General features: G+C 36.1%; 2 protein-coding genes across 3 annotated transcripts; one reads left to right on the top strand and one right to left on the bottom strand.

The window, feature by feature from the left end:
• Window positions 1-793: 793 nt before the first annotated feature.
• On the bottom strand, window positions 794-7,724 carry LOC140769135 (autophagy-related protein 8f). Of its 2 annotated transcripts, none has more exons than XM_073109726.1 (6): window positions 7,584-7,724; window positions 7,119-7,160; window positions 6,945-7,000; window positions 4,080-4,132; window positions 1,231-1,349; window positions 794-1,144 (listed from the first exon to the last, which is right to left on the bottom strand). In XM_073109726.1, the coding sequence occupies exons 2-6, from the start codon at window positions 7,153-7,155 to the stop codon at window positions 1,035-1,037; spliced, it is 375 nt and encodes a 124-aa protein (XP_072965827.1). In that variant the 5' UTR covers window positions 7,156-7,160; window positions 7,584-7,724; the 3' UTR covers window positions 794-1,034. The 2 variants fall into 2 exon arrangements, with proteins under 2 accessions (XP_072965827.1, XP_072965835.1); XM_073109734.1 differs by lacking the exon at window positions 7,584-7,724 and adding an exon at window positions 7,458-7,566.
• Window positions 7,725-9,401: 1,677 nt separating this feature from the next.
• On the top strand, window positions 9,402-14,150 carry LOC140769133 (scarecrow-like protein 6). The gene is made up of 2 exons (XM_073109711.1): window positions 9,402-11,084; window positions 13,425-14,150. The coding sequence occupies exon 1, from the start codon at window positions 9,533-9,535 to the stop codon at window positions 11,060-11,062; it is 1,530 nt and encodes a 509-aa protein (XP_072965812.1). The 5' UTR covers window positions 9,402-9,532; the 3' UTR covers window positions 11,063-11,084; window positions 13,425-14,150.
• Window positions 14,151-14,281: the final 131 nt, after the last annotated feature.

Raw genomic sequence — 14,281 nt, 5'->3', positions numbered from 1 at the left:
ATAATAGCTCTCTTTTTTTTCTTTCTCTAAAATAATAGTAAACTAGTTTTTATAGAACCTAAAATTAATCATGTAATACTTGCATGCCATTTTTTGATGAAAATATTTAATTAAAAAATCAAGCTAGGCTCAATTACACCCGTCGAGGTTAACATAAAGTTGCTCTGTATCTAGAGGGTGTAATTGAGCCGAGCTTTGTTTAAGTTGGAAATTGAAATGATTCGAGCTTGAATTGATTAATTTCAATTAGAGCTTACTTCAATCTTGCTTGATAAGCATATCCAAATCTATTTCAAATCAAGCCCAAATCATATTTGAACCAAGTTTGAATTGAATATCAAATGGTCCATACTTCGTAAAATCAAATCAAACATATAACCAAATTATATATATATATTTGTATAAATCGAACTTTATCGAGCGGAGCTTGATTCAAGCCGGCTCATGCTCAAAGCTTGGCTTGATATCAAATACAAACTTGATTCAATTGATCATTCACATAGGACAATCATATATGCAACCATGTAATAGGACATTCCACTCCACTACCTTATATGGGACTAAATATAAAGTTGGGATATATGTAAACAAAAATTCAAAGAATTTTCCTACACAAATTAGTCTTAAGGATATGGCAAACAGGCTTGAATAGCTAACCCAATTTACTCAACTTGAAAAAAGAAAATTAGTCAACCAGAGGAAGGAATTTGTCCAGTAAAAGTTACTAAACATCAAGAGGTATCCTTGAGAGACTTTTGTGTATGAAGAAAACAAGCAAGCAACACAAATGATATATTTGAAACCATCTTCTTCAGTTTTACTTTCAACCTAAAGCTTTGCTTACCAAGTCATTGACATGAGCAATTCATAAAAAGGAAGACAAATATATAAAGAAAGGAACATTGAAAGGCGAGTCAAATGATTATTTCATCTTAGAAATTGCTGTACAAACTTATGAACAGCAATGATTTTTGTGCAACATGAAAGCCATTAGTAGTAAGAGATACTAAAGAAAGGTTGCCCGGTAAGTTTGTTTAAGATGAAAGCAAACCCAAAGACCCAAATGTGTTCTCCCCACTGTAGGTGACATAAAGAAATCCATCTTCATCTTTCTTCTCATCGTATATTGTGGACATTATAGCTCCTGGACAACCAAAAACGGAACAAGCTATGATTATCATGGAAACCAAGATCAATGCGTCTATGTTTACTTACATGTAAAGAACTTACCAGTAGGTGGAAGCACATTATCTACAAAAATGAAGATTGCCTTCTCAGCACTTAGCTTGATTCTTTTGCGAATAACATAGACAAACTGGCCAACGGTCAAGTCAGACGGAACCAGATATCTGCAATTGTAGCAGTTGGGTTGTGAACAAAGTCCTATTTGAAAGAAAGGGAAGTTTTCTGTGTATAAACAGACTGAACAAAAACAAATCAATGGTATCAAATAACCTCTACGTTGTTCACGAGACTAGTCTGGTCTGCATCCACGGAGCATGAATGTTTCATCTTTTCACCATGAGAAATGAAAATTTGGGTGAGAAACTACCTGTTCAAGAAATCCCGAGCAAAACCTAGCTAAAAAGTACGAGCCTAAAACTCTTGCAGACTCTGTCAACTCCCCCCTAATCCTAATTCCAGTGAAAAGGAAAAAGAAAAGAGGAGATAACAAAATCACCTCTTGCGGTCACAATATTTCTACACAAATCTGCATATTCACGTCCCATGGGCTATAGTCCATGCACAGAAATATTCCTAAATAATTGCTGCCTACCATGCACTATGGCTACCTCATCACCACAAAAAGTAATTCTTTGAGTTTTTTCGCACCTTCAAATCTCTAGTTAGGCACTGTATCATCTCTCATATTTCAATTGTCCGAAGCATCAATGCACCTACAACCTGCTTTTCTAATTAAAATGCTTTTGGCCAAATTGCTTTGAACTACTCCAAAGGACTAGCTCTGTTCAACATTCCTCGTGCATTCTCCTTGTGCATAGCACTCTCAGCACAATAACAGCTCCTCCAACACTGCAGCCACTACATCTTTGGTGCATGTTCTTAAGGCCATGCCGTAATTATAGCATCACATCTTCTTCAAAGGCCAACTAGAGCTCTAAATTCTAGTCTTATTTGACCTAAGGTCAAAATCCTAGTAACAACCCACTAGCCAATGTTATCTGGATCCTCTTCATATGGTTAACATCCATGGTATCATGCACTAAACCAGTCATTGTACCATGCATCAAGCACTTATAATTAATTAACCAGTAAGCTACTCATTCCCTACTTAAAGTAGGAATCTTTCAATACTTTATGTAGGAATTATTTGATGAATCCATATGAACAAAAGACATTGCTGACAATAACCACCTTGAATCTTTTGTTTTAATCATGGTTTGCAAAATCAGCCGATCCCGATCCTGGCTCAAAACCAGTCTAGTGGCTGGTTTCAGTCTAAGATCAATCAATTTTTGGCCAGATCAATTGAAACTAAATTATTTAAGATTTAAATTGAATCTAAAATAAATTTACCTAAAAAACATTAGTAATTGATGTCCTCAGTTGCCTTCTTTTTAAGTTTTCAATTTTTATCATCTATCTCTCATATATACTATCCACCCTCCCCTCATATTTTATCGAGTTCATCTAGCAGCTATCCGATGACCTCTCCGACTAGTTCGCACTTTGGTAATCTTATATGAGTATTTTTTTTTCTCATTATTCTTCTCTTTCTTACTCTCTTTAATTTCCTTTTTCTAATTGTTCTAGAATAACAGTGAATAGAAAGATCTCTCTCTTCATCTCACTTTTGTAGTAATTTACGAGCATCAATTTAGCTCAAAATTCATCATAATTGTGAGTGAATTTTTTTTCTTTAGTTTTTAGGCTTCATATTTGGCTAATTTTTATTTTCTTATTTTAATTTTAAAAAAATTCCTACAATTTTTCTATAAGATTTAGAATTTTACATAATTAAAAATAGTTTGACCCAATATTGGCAACCCATACAATCAATACATATTATTTTTTCTAGTGGCCAGTCCCGATACGGCGTTTCCAAATCCTAGTTTTAATACCAAATACCATTATTGCTCTGTAGCTTCATAAAATGTGCAACCCTACAACCTAGGTTATTTCTTGGGCCTTAACAATGCAAAAGGTTGTTGAAACTCTAAATGGAAACAATCCTTGGACTTCTTCATAGTCATATGTGCCCTCACCTACAACTACTCCCTAATGATGTCATCGACAACACCATCAAAGTGCTTTACCTCAAACTTTGTAGTTGAGAATTCTGCATGATCCAAGGATTTTGATAAATCCTGCCTTTAATCCTTGTCCATCAAACATGGATCTCCAATATTTATCACTTGTAATGCTTGTGGAAGCAACCCAATACATAACATGAGTCACGTAAAAATTAAATGAAATTTATGTGGTTCAGCACATAAAGTCTACGTCCGCAAGCATGAAACTATCTTCTTTTCATTGTGAGAAGATAAAATCCATACAAGAAGGCCCTCCTTGGAATCTTTGAGTGGATCCCTAACTCAAAACCTACCAAAACACCTTGTACACTCACTCCGCACTCTCCCAATTCTATTCACCTTGGTTTCTTTTGTTCCACTGTAGTTGTCATTCCATCTTCTTTATAGGCGCTTAGATTGTCCAATACAAAGTACTCCGACTAGAACTCTTAAGTTGTGGTCCTATTTGACCTCAAGCCAAAATTGTATTAAGGCTACCCCCTTGCTTTCTTGATCTGCATCCTTCACTTCCAAGGCATCGATGTACTTGCCCAAGATGTCACACCATGCATCAAGCACTTACTTTGAGTAGGATTCTTCCAATACCAAGCAGGACTTTATTGATAATCTTTATAAAACAAAAAAGACATTGCCAGGCACTTTAAAAAAATGGCCACCCCATATACCATGCTCTACAATTTAGTTCTGTAAGAATAATTTCATAGAAATCTATATACAGCTAAAAACCTGAACAGTCTAAGTTCTGCTTTAAAAAACACGAAATGAAATTGAAAACCAAACTTAAATTATATAACTAGTGCTTACTTCTTCTTGTCAATACTTGGAATATCACTTCTTTCTGCCTTCTCCACAATCACCTAAAATATAAATCATACTTTGTAAAAAAACCACATTGAAATTGCATATCAGGAATCACTGGAACTGTACGCAAAAGCTAATAGATGCTGAAAATGAAAACTAATGTTTCTTCGACAGAGAAATAAGTATGGAAGGCAGCTACTGCTAAAAGATGAACACAAACAAAGGATAGAAACTTGACAGTTTGGACAATTTGTTTCATTGCAAATAATTCCTTCTAGGTGAAATGTGCTCCAGTCAATCTTCTAGGTGAAATTGAAATGGTCAACTTGTTTAATAAGAACTCCTAAGTTGTCTGGCCCCAGTCAATCTCCCTGTTACCTCTAATCATTTCTATGTCTAAACCCTCAATAGCAAGGTCATTTTTCCCTATGCCTTTGACTCTTTGAGCATTTTCAATTTTACATGTCAGAGAAAAATGGTCTTTAAGTAGCACCAATATCTTTCTTGGGTGGACAGGGAAGTCCTAATTCAAGTGAAAGAGTGCTTGACACACCTACTGGAACCCAATCCATACAAATACTTAAGACATTAGGTAAGGGCCTAAGAGTCTAAATCAATCCTTACAATTGTGCTCTTTCTAATATGGTAAATAAACTTTCGCACATAATATTTCACATAAATCAAATCCATAATACTCAACATGTAGTTATCCAATCTAATTAGATAGATAATTTTTTAAACTTTTCATGGGAGGGAAATGCCAAGTAGGAAGAAGGGAGGCAAACAAAAGGCCTATCTCTGAAAAGGAAAACTTTCAAAAGCACCAATTTAAGGAATACAAATAGGTAATAAGGCTGAGATCATTCTCGAGGTAGATAGATTATCGGTCTGAAAAGAATTCTAAAGAGTCACCAATGATCCTCTTGGGTTGTTAATCTCACATTACCATTGAAATAAGTGCCCTTTTTTTGTTAAACATTGAAATATGTGCCTTGCTGTACATTAAAGATGCTGGTGATCATGTTCTTAACCAAAGGATAAGCAATATGCTTTTAAAAACAAGAATGATTCTAAAGTTGAAAGTATGTTGCGAATATGCCAAAGTGCTTAGCTTTTTCTTTCTAATTTCTTCAATCCTCATTTTAGTCAAAATTCAGGGAAGTCAGTTGAAATATGATCCACATCTATGTCATTATGATTATGTTTTACAAAAAAAAAAAACAATTGCTTGGGAATTCATTGGATTTCTTGTTTCCCCGGTTAATCTCAAAGCCTCGGACTCGCTTGTGCTGATCAACATGGTCACAGGCATTATAAAGACTTCTTGGACTGTGGAAAATATTATTGATGACATTATTAAATTAACTCATAATTATCAAAATTGTAAAATTACTCATGCCTATCAAGAAGCCAATTATGCTGCTAATTGGCTGGCAAAAAAGGGTAGGTTGCAAGGATATAGGTGTACGTGGGATGGCAGTTTTCTAGCTGAGTTGATTCAGCTTTTGGTCTCCGATTCTAATTGAGCTATTTGTAACCGTGGCTAAATTAAGGAAGTAATTTTCCTTTAAAAAAAATCTCAAAGCTTCTATTCTAATTACCGGTGTATGACTAAGAACTTCTAATAACATCTCCCAATTCCACAATCAAATTTGTTGGGGAGTCACCCATTATCTTTACTCCCACATGGAATAGATGATTAGTTGTAAATAGCATGTTTACTTGCATGGTTCTCAGAAACTGAGACAAATTTCACCTCCTGACTACCAGAAGGATAATGCAGTTGGAAAGAGATTAGAGATAATCATCCCACATGTCTAGCTAAACTACTAATTACAATGTATTACTGACAGGTGGAAAGCTAACTTAATTAAAAATAAGCAAAATAATGCAAAGATAACCAAATTCCAGATAACCAAAACAATGGAAAGATAACAAAATCAAAGATAAGTGGCTGAAACAACTTAACAGTAACTCAGTTTAAGAAAATAATCTAGTATAAGTCTAACAGACCCTTGAGACATTAAGCTACTGAATATTACTTCCAGTATCCTAAGTTTGAGAAATTTTACACTGGCCTACCTTTCACATTAACAATAGATACAATACAGCAACAGATAAATATTCCTTATAGATATAGACATTCTTGTACAAATATTCCTTATAGACATTCTTGTACAACTGATGACAGATATTAATTTTCATTCTTGTACAACTGATGACAGATACTAATTTTCTGAACTCAAAAACTCCAGCGACAGCATACCTAGATTTCAGAGTGAATGCCTAGATGCTCTATTCCATATCTTACAATCCTCAGAAGTAACATACGAAAAGTATTAAATGTTTGATTGCACAAGATGAAACCAATGTTACACACTCATCATTCCAAGAAGTCCATGCACTTCCACAATGAATGCATACTGACCATCTGGAGGCCAAATAGTGACCTTCAATCATTACAGACAAGAAACATATTCTTTAAACACGTTTGGACCTTTCGTATGAAACATATAAGTGATTAGCAGAAAAAAGAATATAGTCTACTATCATAATAGTGTTTTTGTCCTAATTTAGGTTAAGATCTGTAAGAACAAAATTCTATCCATAAAAGGCAAAACAGGCTACATAAGGAACTGTTATCAAGTGAACTACCCCAGGTTTAACTCAAAACCCTGCCCAACATATAACTCTAAAAAGAATAATAAAGATAAAAGAGATATGTCAGAGTTCTAGTGAATTAAATCTTTTCTAAAATTTACAAGCATTTAATCAGCACTTTTCCGCAAATTTAGCAAATTCTAGACCAACTACATAATCAAATAATAAAATATTGGGATAAAAGTGAAAGGAAATCAAAATCCTCACAGGAATTCTTTCCGGGTACTTCTCCCTTATCCTCGCAGCCTCTGCCCGCCTCTTATCTACATACAAGAAGTTAAATAATGATACTGAAAATGAATACAGATTTATAAAAAAAAAAAATTTTTAAAAGGACAAAATATGAAAACAAATCACAGAGCAAAGACAAACAGTCCATACCAAGGTCATGCTCTTGCTTAAAAGAACTCCTCGCCATTTACCCTGCAGCCACCAAATTAAAAATACCAGAAGAAAAAGAAAAAGAATAAACAGAAGAGAAAAGAAGAGCAGTGGTTCAATCCACCGAAACCCTCATGCCCAAAACTTGAAACAAATAAAAGAAAGAGATTTTTGCAACCAAAACAAGAATCACCAACTCAAACCCGAGAGAACCCAAATTTTTTGTAACATGAATCAAAATAGATTTTATGGAAATCGTATAAGATAGAAGTCAAAAAATTTACCCTCATACCCAAAACTTGAAACAAATAGAAGAAAGAAAAATTAAAGAGTACCCACGTAGCAAAATCAGATTTTGCAACCAAAACAAGAATCACCAGCCGAAACCCAAGAGAACCCAAATTTCTGCAACATGAATCATATAGATTTTTAGGGAAATCGTTTAGGATAGAAGTCTTAACTTACCGCGACCCAAGAAAGGTGAAAGGGAAGAGAGGAGGAAGGATTGAGAAGAACAAAAGCAAAAGCAAAAGCTAAATTCTTTTTGATTTGTACACGTTATATCAAAGAAAAGGAGACTCCTTTGGTCGGTGGTTGTCACCGCGTTTCTCTGATAACTGCCGCCTACCGCACAACCAAACCCAATGTATAATAAAAGTATTAATTTCGAGTCTGAGCTAAAATATTATCTCTTAATTCAAGCCTATTTTCGAGTTATTTGATAAATAGATTCAAGCTTATTTTAAATCCAACTTGGGTGGTCTACCCATGAGAAAATCAAATCAAATATATAACTAAATTAAATCTTATTTACTATATAATAATATTAGTAAATATAAGTAGGGCCCCTCTTGGCTAGAAATTAAATTCAATCTTAATTTAAATAATTAAACTTGATTTAGTTTTCTATAGCCCTAGTTTAAAATAGTCTCACATATAGTATTTTCTCAACTTTTAATAGAAAATATAAAACTTTTTGTTTCTATTAATTTCTTATTTAATACTATAAATATTGTGTTTTAGAATAAATGAAACCAAATGGCCCAAGTATTTCTTCAATTATTCTTACCCATATTTAGAAGAAAATAAAATAAAATTATTGTATGCATGCACTTGTCCAATCAAGTTTACTATACCTTAATTTGTCTCTTGTTAGTATGATTAGTCTTTTCTTCTCTCTAAAGTTTAGAAATTAATTGTGATTAACTGCAAACTTTGTCATCTTATAGAATGATAAGCATTAATTAGGAGTTGTTTGTTTCAAGCTTTTGATATTATAGTCCAAAGTTGACCTCTTGTGAGGAAGAGTGACAATTAAATTGAGTCCAAAATAATCACATCTATTTTTATATATAGATCAATTATTTAATCAGGGTGTCAGAGGAAAAGACTATGAGAAATTGGTGAAAGGATAAGGAAGAGTATATATTACCTTACACTAATATGCCCAAAATCATGCCTCTTAAAACTTTTTATGTGGCATTTAACTCTCTCACAGTTCTAATTAATTTTAATATGTAAAACTAAAATATTTTTTTAGTTATGGTAATTAATTGATAACATAATTTTGTTATTGAGAATGAAGATTTAAATTTTGATGATGGTATTTTTTTTTTAACCCCAAAGAAGATATTTTGATACACTTGATGAGTATGATATCTCATGTGGTACAAGTAAAAGTCTAATATATATGCTGTTATTATTAATTAAACCAAAGTGTTACAATAACTTTAAACATATTTTTCATAAGATTAAAGTACAAATTATCTTCTATTGTTGTGCATAAAATTAAACTATCCTTCTGGTAAATTTTTATTTGTATCATTCTACCTAATGGGTAAAATTGAAAAAGAATTTTTTAATTAAATTTTTGAGATGATTGAGATATTTTATTTTATAATTTTATTAAGGAGAGGATAAAAGAAAGAGAAAAATAATTCTGATATTTTTATACTTATTTTAGTGAGAAGATGGAAAAATAATATTATTTCACATTAATGTAGAGTAAACAGACAACAGAGGAGCAAAATAATATAAATAAAAAAAATTAAAAATAATTTAGTTTAAAGACATAATTTTGAATATATATATATATATATATATAAATTTAGTACACTATACTCGTGCATTAAATCGTGCACGTGTCCGACAAACTCGAAGAATCTGTGGGAAGATAACCGCACAGGATACGTCCGTACAGAATCCCCATCAACTTAGCCGACATTTTTGTTTTGTTTTTCTTTTCCTTCTTCTTCTCCAACTTTCCATTCCCATTCATCAAAACCCAACTTCCCTCCCTTTCCGGCTTTCCCTCTCCTCTCCTCTCCTCTCCTATTAAAGACATATAGAGAAAGAGAAGAAGAAGAAGAAGAAAGACTACAAATATATATATATAGAGAGAGAGAGAGGGGGGGATGGCGTACGGTAATCTCCAGGAGGAGGAATGGTGGGTGGAAGTCTTGGAACCAAGAGACCAAGAAGCCGTCTTTGGGAACGGAGTCCCGGAGAAGCGCCTCAAGGAATCCGAACCCACCTCGGTTCTCGACTACCTCAGCCCAAACTCCTCCGCCGACACTGCGGCGCTCTCCGACCCCAACCCGACCCTCTTACGCCCCCCCGGACCGGGAACGGCTCCTTCGGGGGAGGTTGCCGCCGACGAGTTGGGCGGCGCATTCCTCCCCGCCTCAGCCGCCGAGCCCGGAGCCAATATGGGGGTATTCGGGTTGGAATTCGTTGGCAGTAGTCTCAATGGGACGAGCAATCCAGTCTTTTACCGAGAGCCCGAGCCCGCCTTCCGAAACCCTCCAAGATCATCGCATTTTTACGACTCCACGGCGGCGGCGGCGCACCAGAAGGCATTAGTCGAGCATCTCCTCAAGGCGGCGGCGCTGGTCGAGGCCGGGGACTTCGTCGACGCGCGAGTGATATTGGCGCGGCTCAATCACCACCTACCCTTCCCAATTGGGACTCCCCTGGCCCGCTCTTGTTTCTACTTCAAAGAAGCTCTCTTTCTCCTCATCACCAATGGCATCAACCCTCCTCCTCTACGCCTCTCCTCCCTGCACGACGTCCTGCTCAAGCTCCGCGCCTTCAAGGCCTTCTCCGACATGTCCCCCGTTCTCCACTTCACCAACTTTACTTGCATCCAAGCCCTCCTCGACGCGCTCGGCGGTGCCGCCCGCATCCATGTCGTCGACTTCGACATCGAGCTCGGTGGGCGCTGGTCGGCCTTCATGGAGGAGCTCGCGCAGCGGCGATCCGCCGGAACCTTATTGCTCAAGATCACTGCCGTCGTCCTTCCTTGGTCTCATCACCACCCTCCTGAGCTCCACCTCGCCGGCGAGAACCTCTCGCATCTCGCCGCAGGCCTTAACATCCCATTCGAGTTCAATGTTATTAACCTTGATGCATTCGATCCGTCTTTGATACTTACTATCCCCTCTGGGGTTGACGAAGCTATAGCAGTGAACATTCCAGTAAGGGCTATGGCATACCCTCCCGGCGCGACCCTCCTCCGCTTATTGAAGCAGATTTCGCCGAAAATTGTGGTCTCCGTCGACCATGGATTCGACCGAGGTGACCTCCCCTTCTCCCATCACTTCTTTCATGCCTTCCAGACCTGTGCAGTGCTTCTAGACTCCATAGACGCCGCGGGCACGGCCACAGACGGAGCCAGCAAGATTGAGAGGTTCTTGATGCAACCGAGGATCGAGAGCGCGGTGCTGGGCCATCACCGTGTCAGGGAGAAGATGCCGCATTGGCGAATGCTCTTGGCATCCTCTGGTTTCATGCCTGTGGAATTCAGCAATTTCGCCGTAGCACAAGCAGAGTGCCTCCTCAAGAGGGTACAGGTTCGGGGCTTCGGCGTCAAGAAGCACCAGTCTACGCTCGCATTGTGCTGGCAGCAAGCTGATCTCATCTCAGTGTCAGCCTGGAGTTGCTAATGGATCTCACTGCTCTTTTCAGGCATGTTACTTCACCCCAGTTAGTTTTAGAGTTTCTTAAGATTGTCAAGTTGTTCTAGTGTCGAACTATTGCAATGTATGCCTTTCTGTTGATCACTCTCTGGTAAATTTGTATATGGTTTGTAGATGTTTTGTTAGTAGTTTGAAGTACAATTGATTAAATGACTTCTCCCTTGTTATTTTTGAAAATTGATAGTAATGTCTATGGTAACTTGATATGCCAGAAGTGATTTCGCTTTTATGGTTAACATGATGCTATCTACATATATACATTTTATGAGTAGTAAGGTGATATTTTTTCATTAGTGATATAATGTGCATAAGATTATATCTGGATATGTAGGAACAAAAGTGTCTTGTGCTCTTGTTTGTCGTTTGTTATTTGTTAGCATTACTAGTCATTCAGCAAGGCATTTACTATGTACTAATATGCCTGAACAAATTAGGAACTGGTCATCTCAAAAGTAGTTACAGTGCTACAGAAGAACACAGTTTGTCTAGAAACAAGGAATCTTTCGACAATTATTATCACTCAAGGATATTAGTCACAATTTTCTAGATTTCTCCATTTATTGGAGCACTAATTGTCATAGTGGAACTTAGGTTATAGATTATAAGTGCTGCAATACTACATGCATCACATGAATCTTTCTCGTGCTTCAGTTCTCAGCAGATAAACAATCAAATTGGGACTAAACTTTCGTCTGGAGAAAGCAATCTTTTTCTAACCCATGTTTACCGTTTATTAAATCGTCATGTGATTTAGATATAGCTTCGATGTTGTCAACCATTCTCTTTTAAAAACTTCTGTTGTTTTAGACAGTTTTGACACTGAATGAGAGCATGAGAACTATTGATTCAGATGATTTGGGTATCTGAAATTTGTTCTCGTGCTTGGCATTATATTTAGTATTAACTGATCAATCACATGGTATGTGTCCCTTCTCACAAATAAACTTTAGTATTTCGTTCATTCTGTTATCATCTTGTGCCCTCAGGCTGGCCCTCATCCTAGTTTACTACTCCCTCCAGTGGTTAATAAGATGGTTTTAATTATAAATATGGGGAGGCATAGTAGATTAGCAAGGGATTTTGGCATACACTTCTAGAGAGTTGACATCTAATAACTTGTTGTGAAAAAATCTTTCTTTTGGAGTCTCCTCATCTCTGGATTGAACCTTAGTGGAATCCATATCGTTAGGAAAAATATCTTTCCTGATCTCATCATCTCAGCACAATAGCATATAGCTCAACTTGGTAAAAGTAGAAATAGGAAGATAAAATCACTTTAATTGTGCCTCTTTCCCATCAAGATGATACTGCCAATATCAAGTGGCTTTTTGTTCTTCCATTAAAAAGAAGAAGTGGCTTTTAGTTCCTCAACACTAGAGAATTCTTTTGTTCTAGATATCCAGATTTCCTGGGAGAACAAAGGCACTATCTGATACTCTACATTATTATCATTTTCATTGGTTTTAAAAATCCCAGTACAAGAAAGATTAATCTATCATCCAATCCGGTGTTGGTACACAAATCCAGTGCCCTTTTCTGGTGTGAGTGCTGAGAACACCTCATCAATTTTATAGGACCACAGTCTGCATTAAGTAAGAACAGTTATGGTGTAGCCACTGAAACTAACTAGAGGAAATTTTAATAGGGACCATTTCTTTGAGAAGTCAACAATAAACCGCAAATTTTGATATCATAGACATAATACGGCATTGAAATCTGTATTTGACTGCAAGCAAGTTAAAGAAACAGCCAGGGCTACAATAGTTTCTGAAACTTATTCTCTTGCTATAGAGGAAATATGGCCATATGGTCTAACATTTAGCAAACCTTTAAACAAGCAAAATAGCATCTGCAATTTGGCAATAGAACTTTGTTGTGCTAATGGATTTTGGTATATATTTTTCTTCTTCTTTTCATGCATAATGTCCTACTTTTTCTGTTCTAGATGACATAATGAATGTGTTTTTCTCATGCTTTTCCAACAGCATAGCAAGGACATCTAAAAGCAATCAAACAATTTTATTTGGCAACATATGAAAAGGAATACCCAAAACTACAAAAACCTTTCCAAGTGCTGAAAAAGAATAGAGTAGATGGCAAAGCTAGTGCTGTAGTGCATGAAATTTAAAAACAAATCATTTCAATAGAATGGGAGATTTAGGACAATAGGCAGGGTATGAGTGGTGAACTATTGTCCAACAACAGAGAATCTACTAATCAACAAATAGTGTAACATTTCAATAGAACTACTACGATCTATCAAATATTGATCTATCTTCTATATCTGAATGTGAATTTCCAGAGGTCCTTACATGATATTTTCTTTCAGGGTCCCACATGTATTGTGTCTGTCCTGACTATAATTGGATTTCATGAGGGAAGGCTTTCCAAGGACTATAGATTTCCTCTGTATTATCCATTTTTTTCTTTTATGTTGTCAGTTTTCTTTTGTCTTATTTCTGTGATTGCTAAATAGTTTGCTGTTAATTTCTGCCAGTGAAGATGAAACAAGTATCATGATCTAATCAGAATAATAGCAAAGAGATTAGACATGGATTTCTAGTAGAGAGACTCCCTTGAGTCAAGGATTCCTCTCCAGATATTACAAAGTAATGGTTAACATGGATGCAGATAATCAGAGAGAAGTGCCAAATAACATCATATAGCAAGTTGTATCTTAGTGCATCCCAGTAAGTGGCACCACTGCTGAAGTTGTCTAATGAGGACAAGATACATGTAGACATATCTCCATTATAAGAGGTTGTTTTCCTGGCTCAAGCACAGTATTACTATGCAGAACAGTTTGTTTGAGCTAACAGGTCGCATGTTGACATTTCAACAACAATCATTTGCATAATTTGGCGTAACTGATACGCATAACGATTGTTGAAGTTAGATACGCATAACGACTGTCGGACTTTATCATGCCCTTATCCATTAATCTTTTGCAGGATATTCTATTTTGTTCTTGATTTCTTGCCAATGGATGCAGGTCAACTAAATCCTGATCTACTTGAAATATGTATGTGACTCTTGCATGTTGAGTCTAGTAATCATCATTATGGTGAATTTATGAGTACTTCCAAAACTAGATTATGCCTTTCTTTCTGTTCTACAATTGTGGTTAGAGTGGAACATTATCATTATGGTGAATTTATGAGTACTTACTGAACAAATTTTATACAA

The sequence above is a fragment of the Typha angustifolia genome, chromosome 2, assembly GCF_048772165.1.
Source record: "Typha angustifolia cultivar Huaian chromosome 2, ASM4877216v1, whole genome shotgun sequence".
NCBI classification, from domain to species: Eukaryota; Viridiplantae; Streptophyta; class Magnoliopsida; order Poales; family Typhaceae; genus Typha; species Typha angustifolia.
This window is presented reverse-complemented; position numbering and strand designations above follow the sequence as displayed.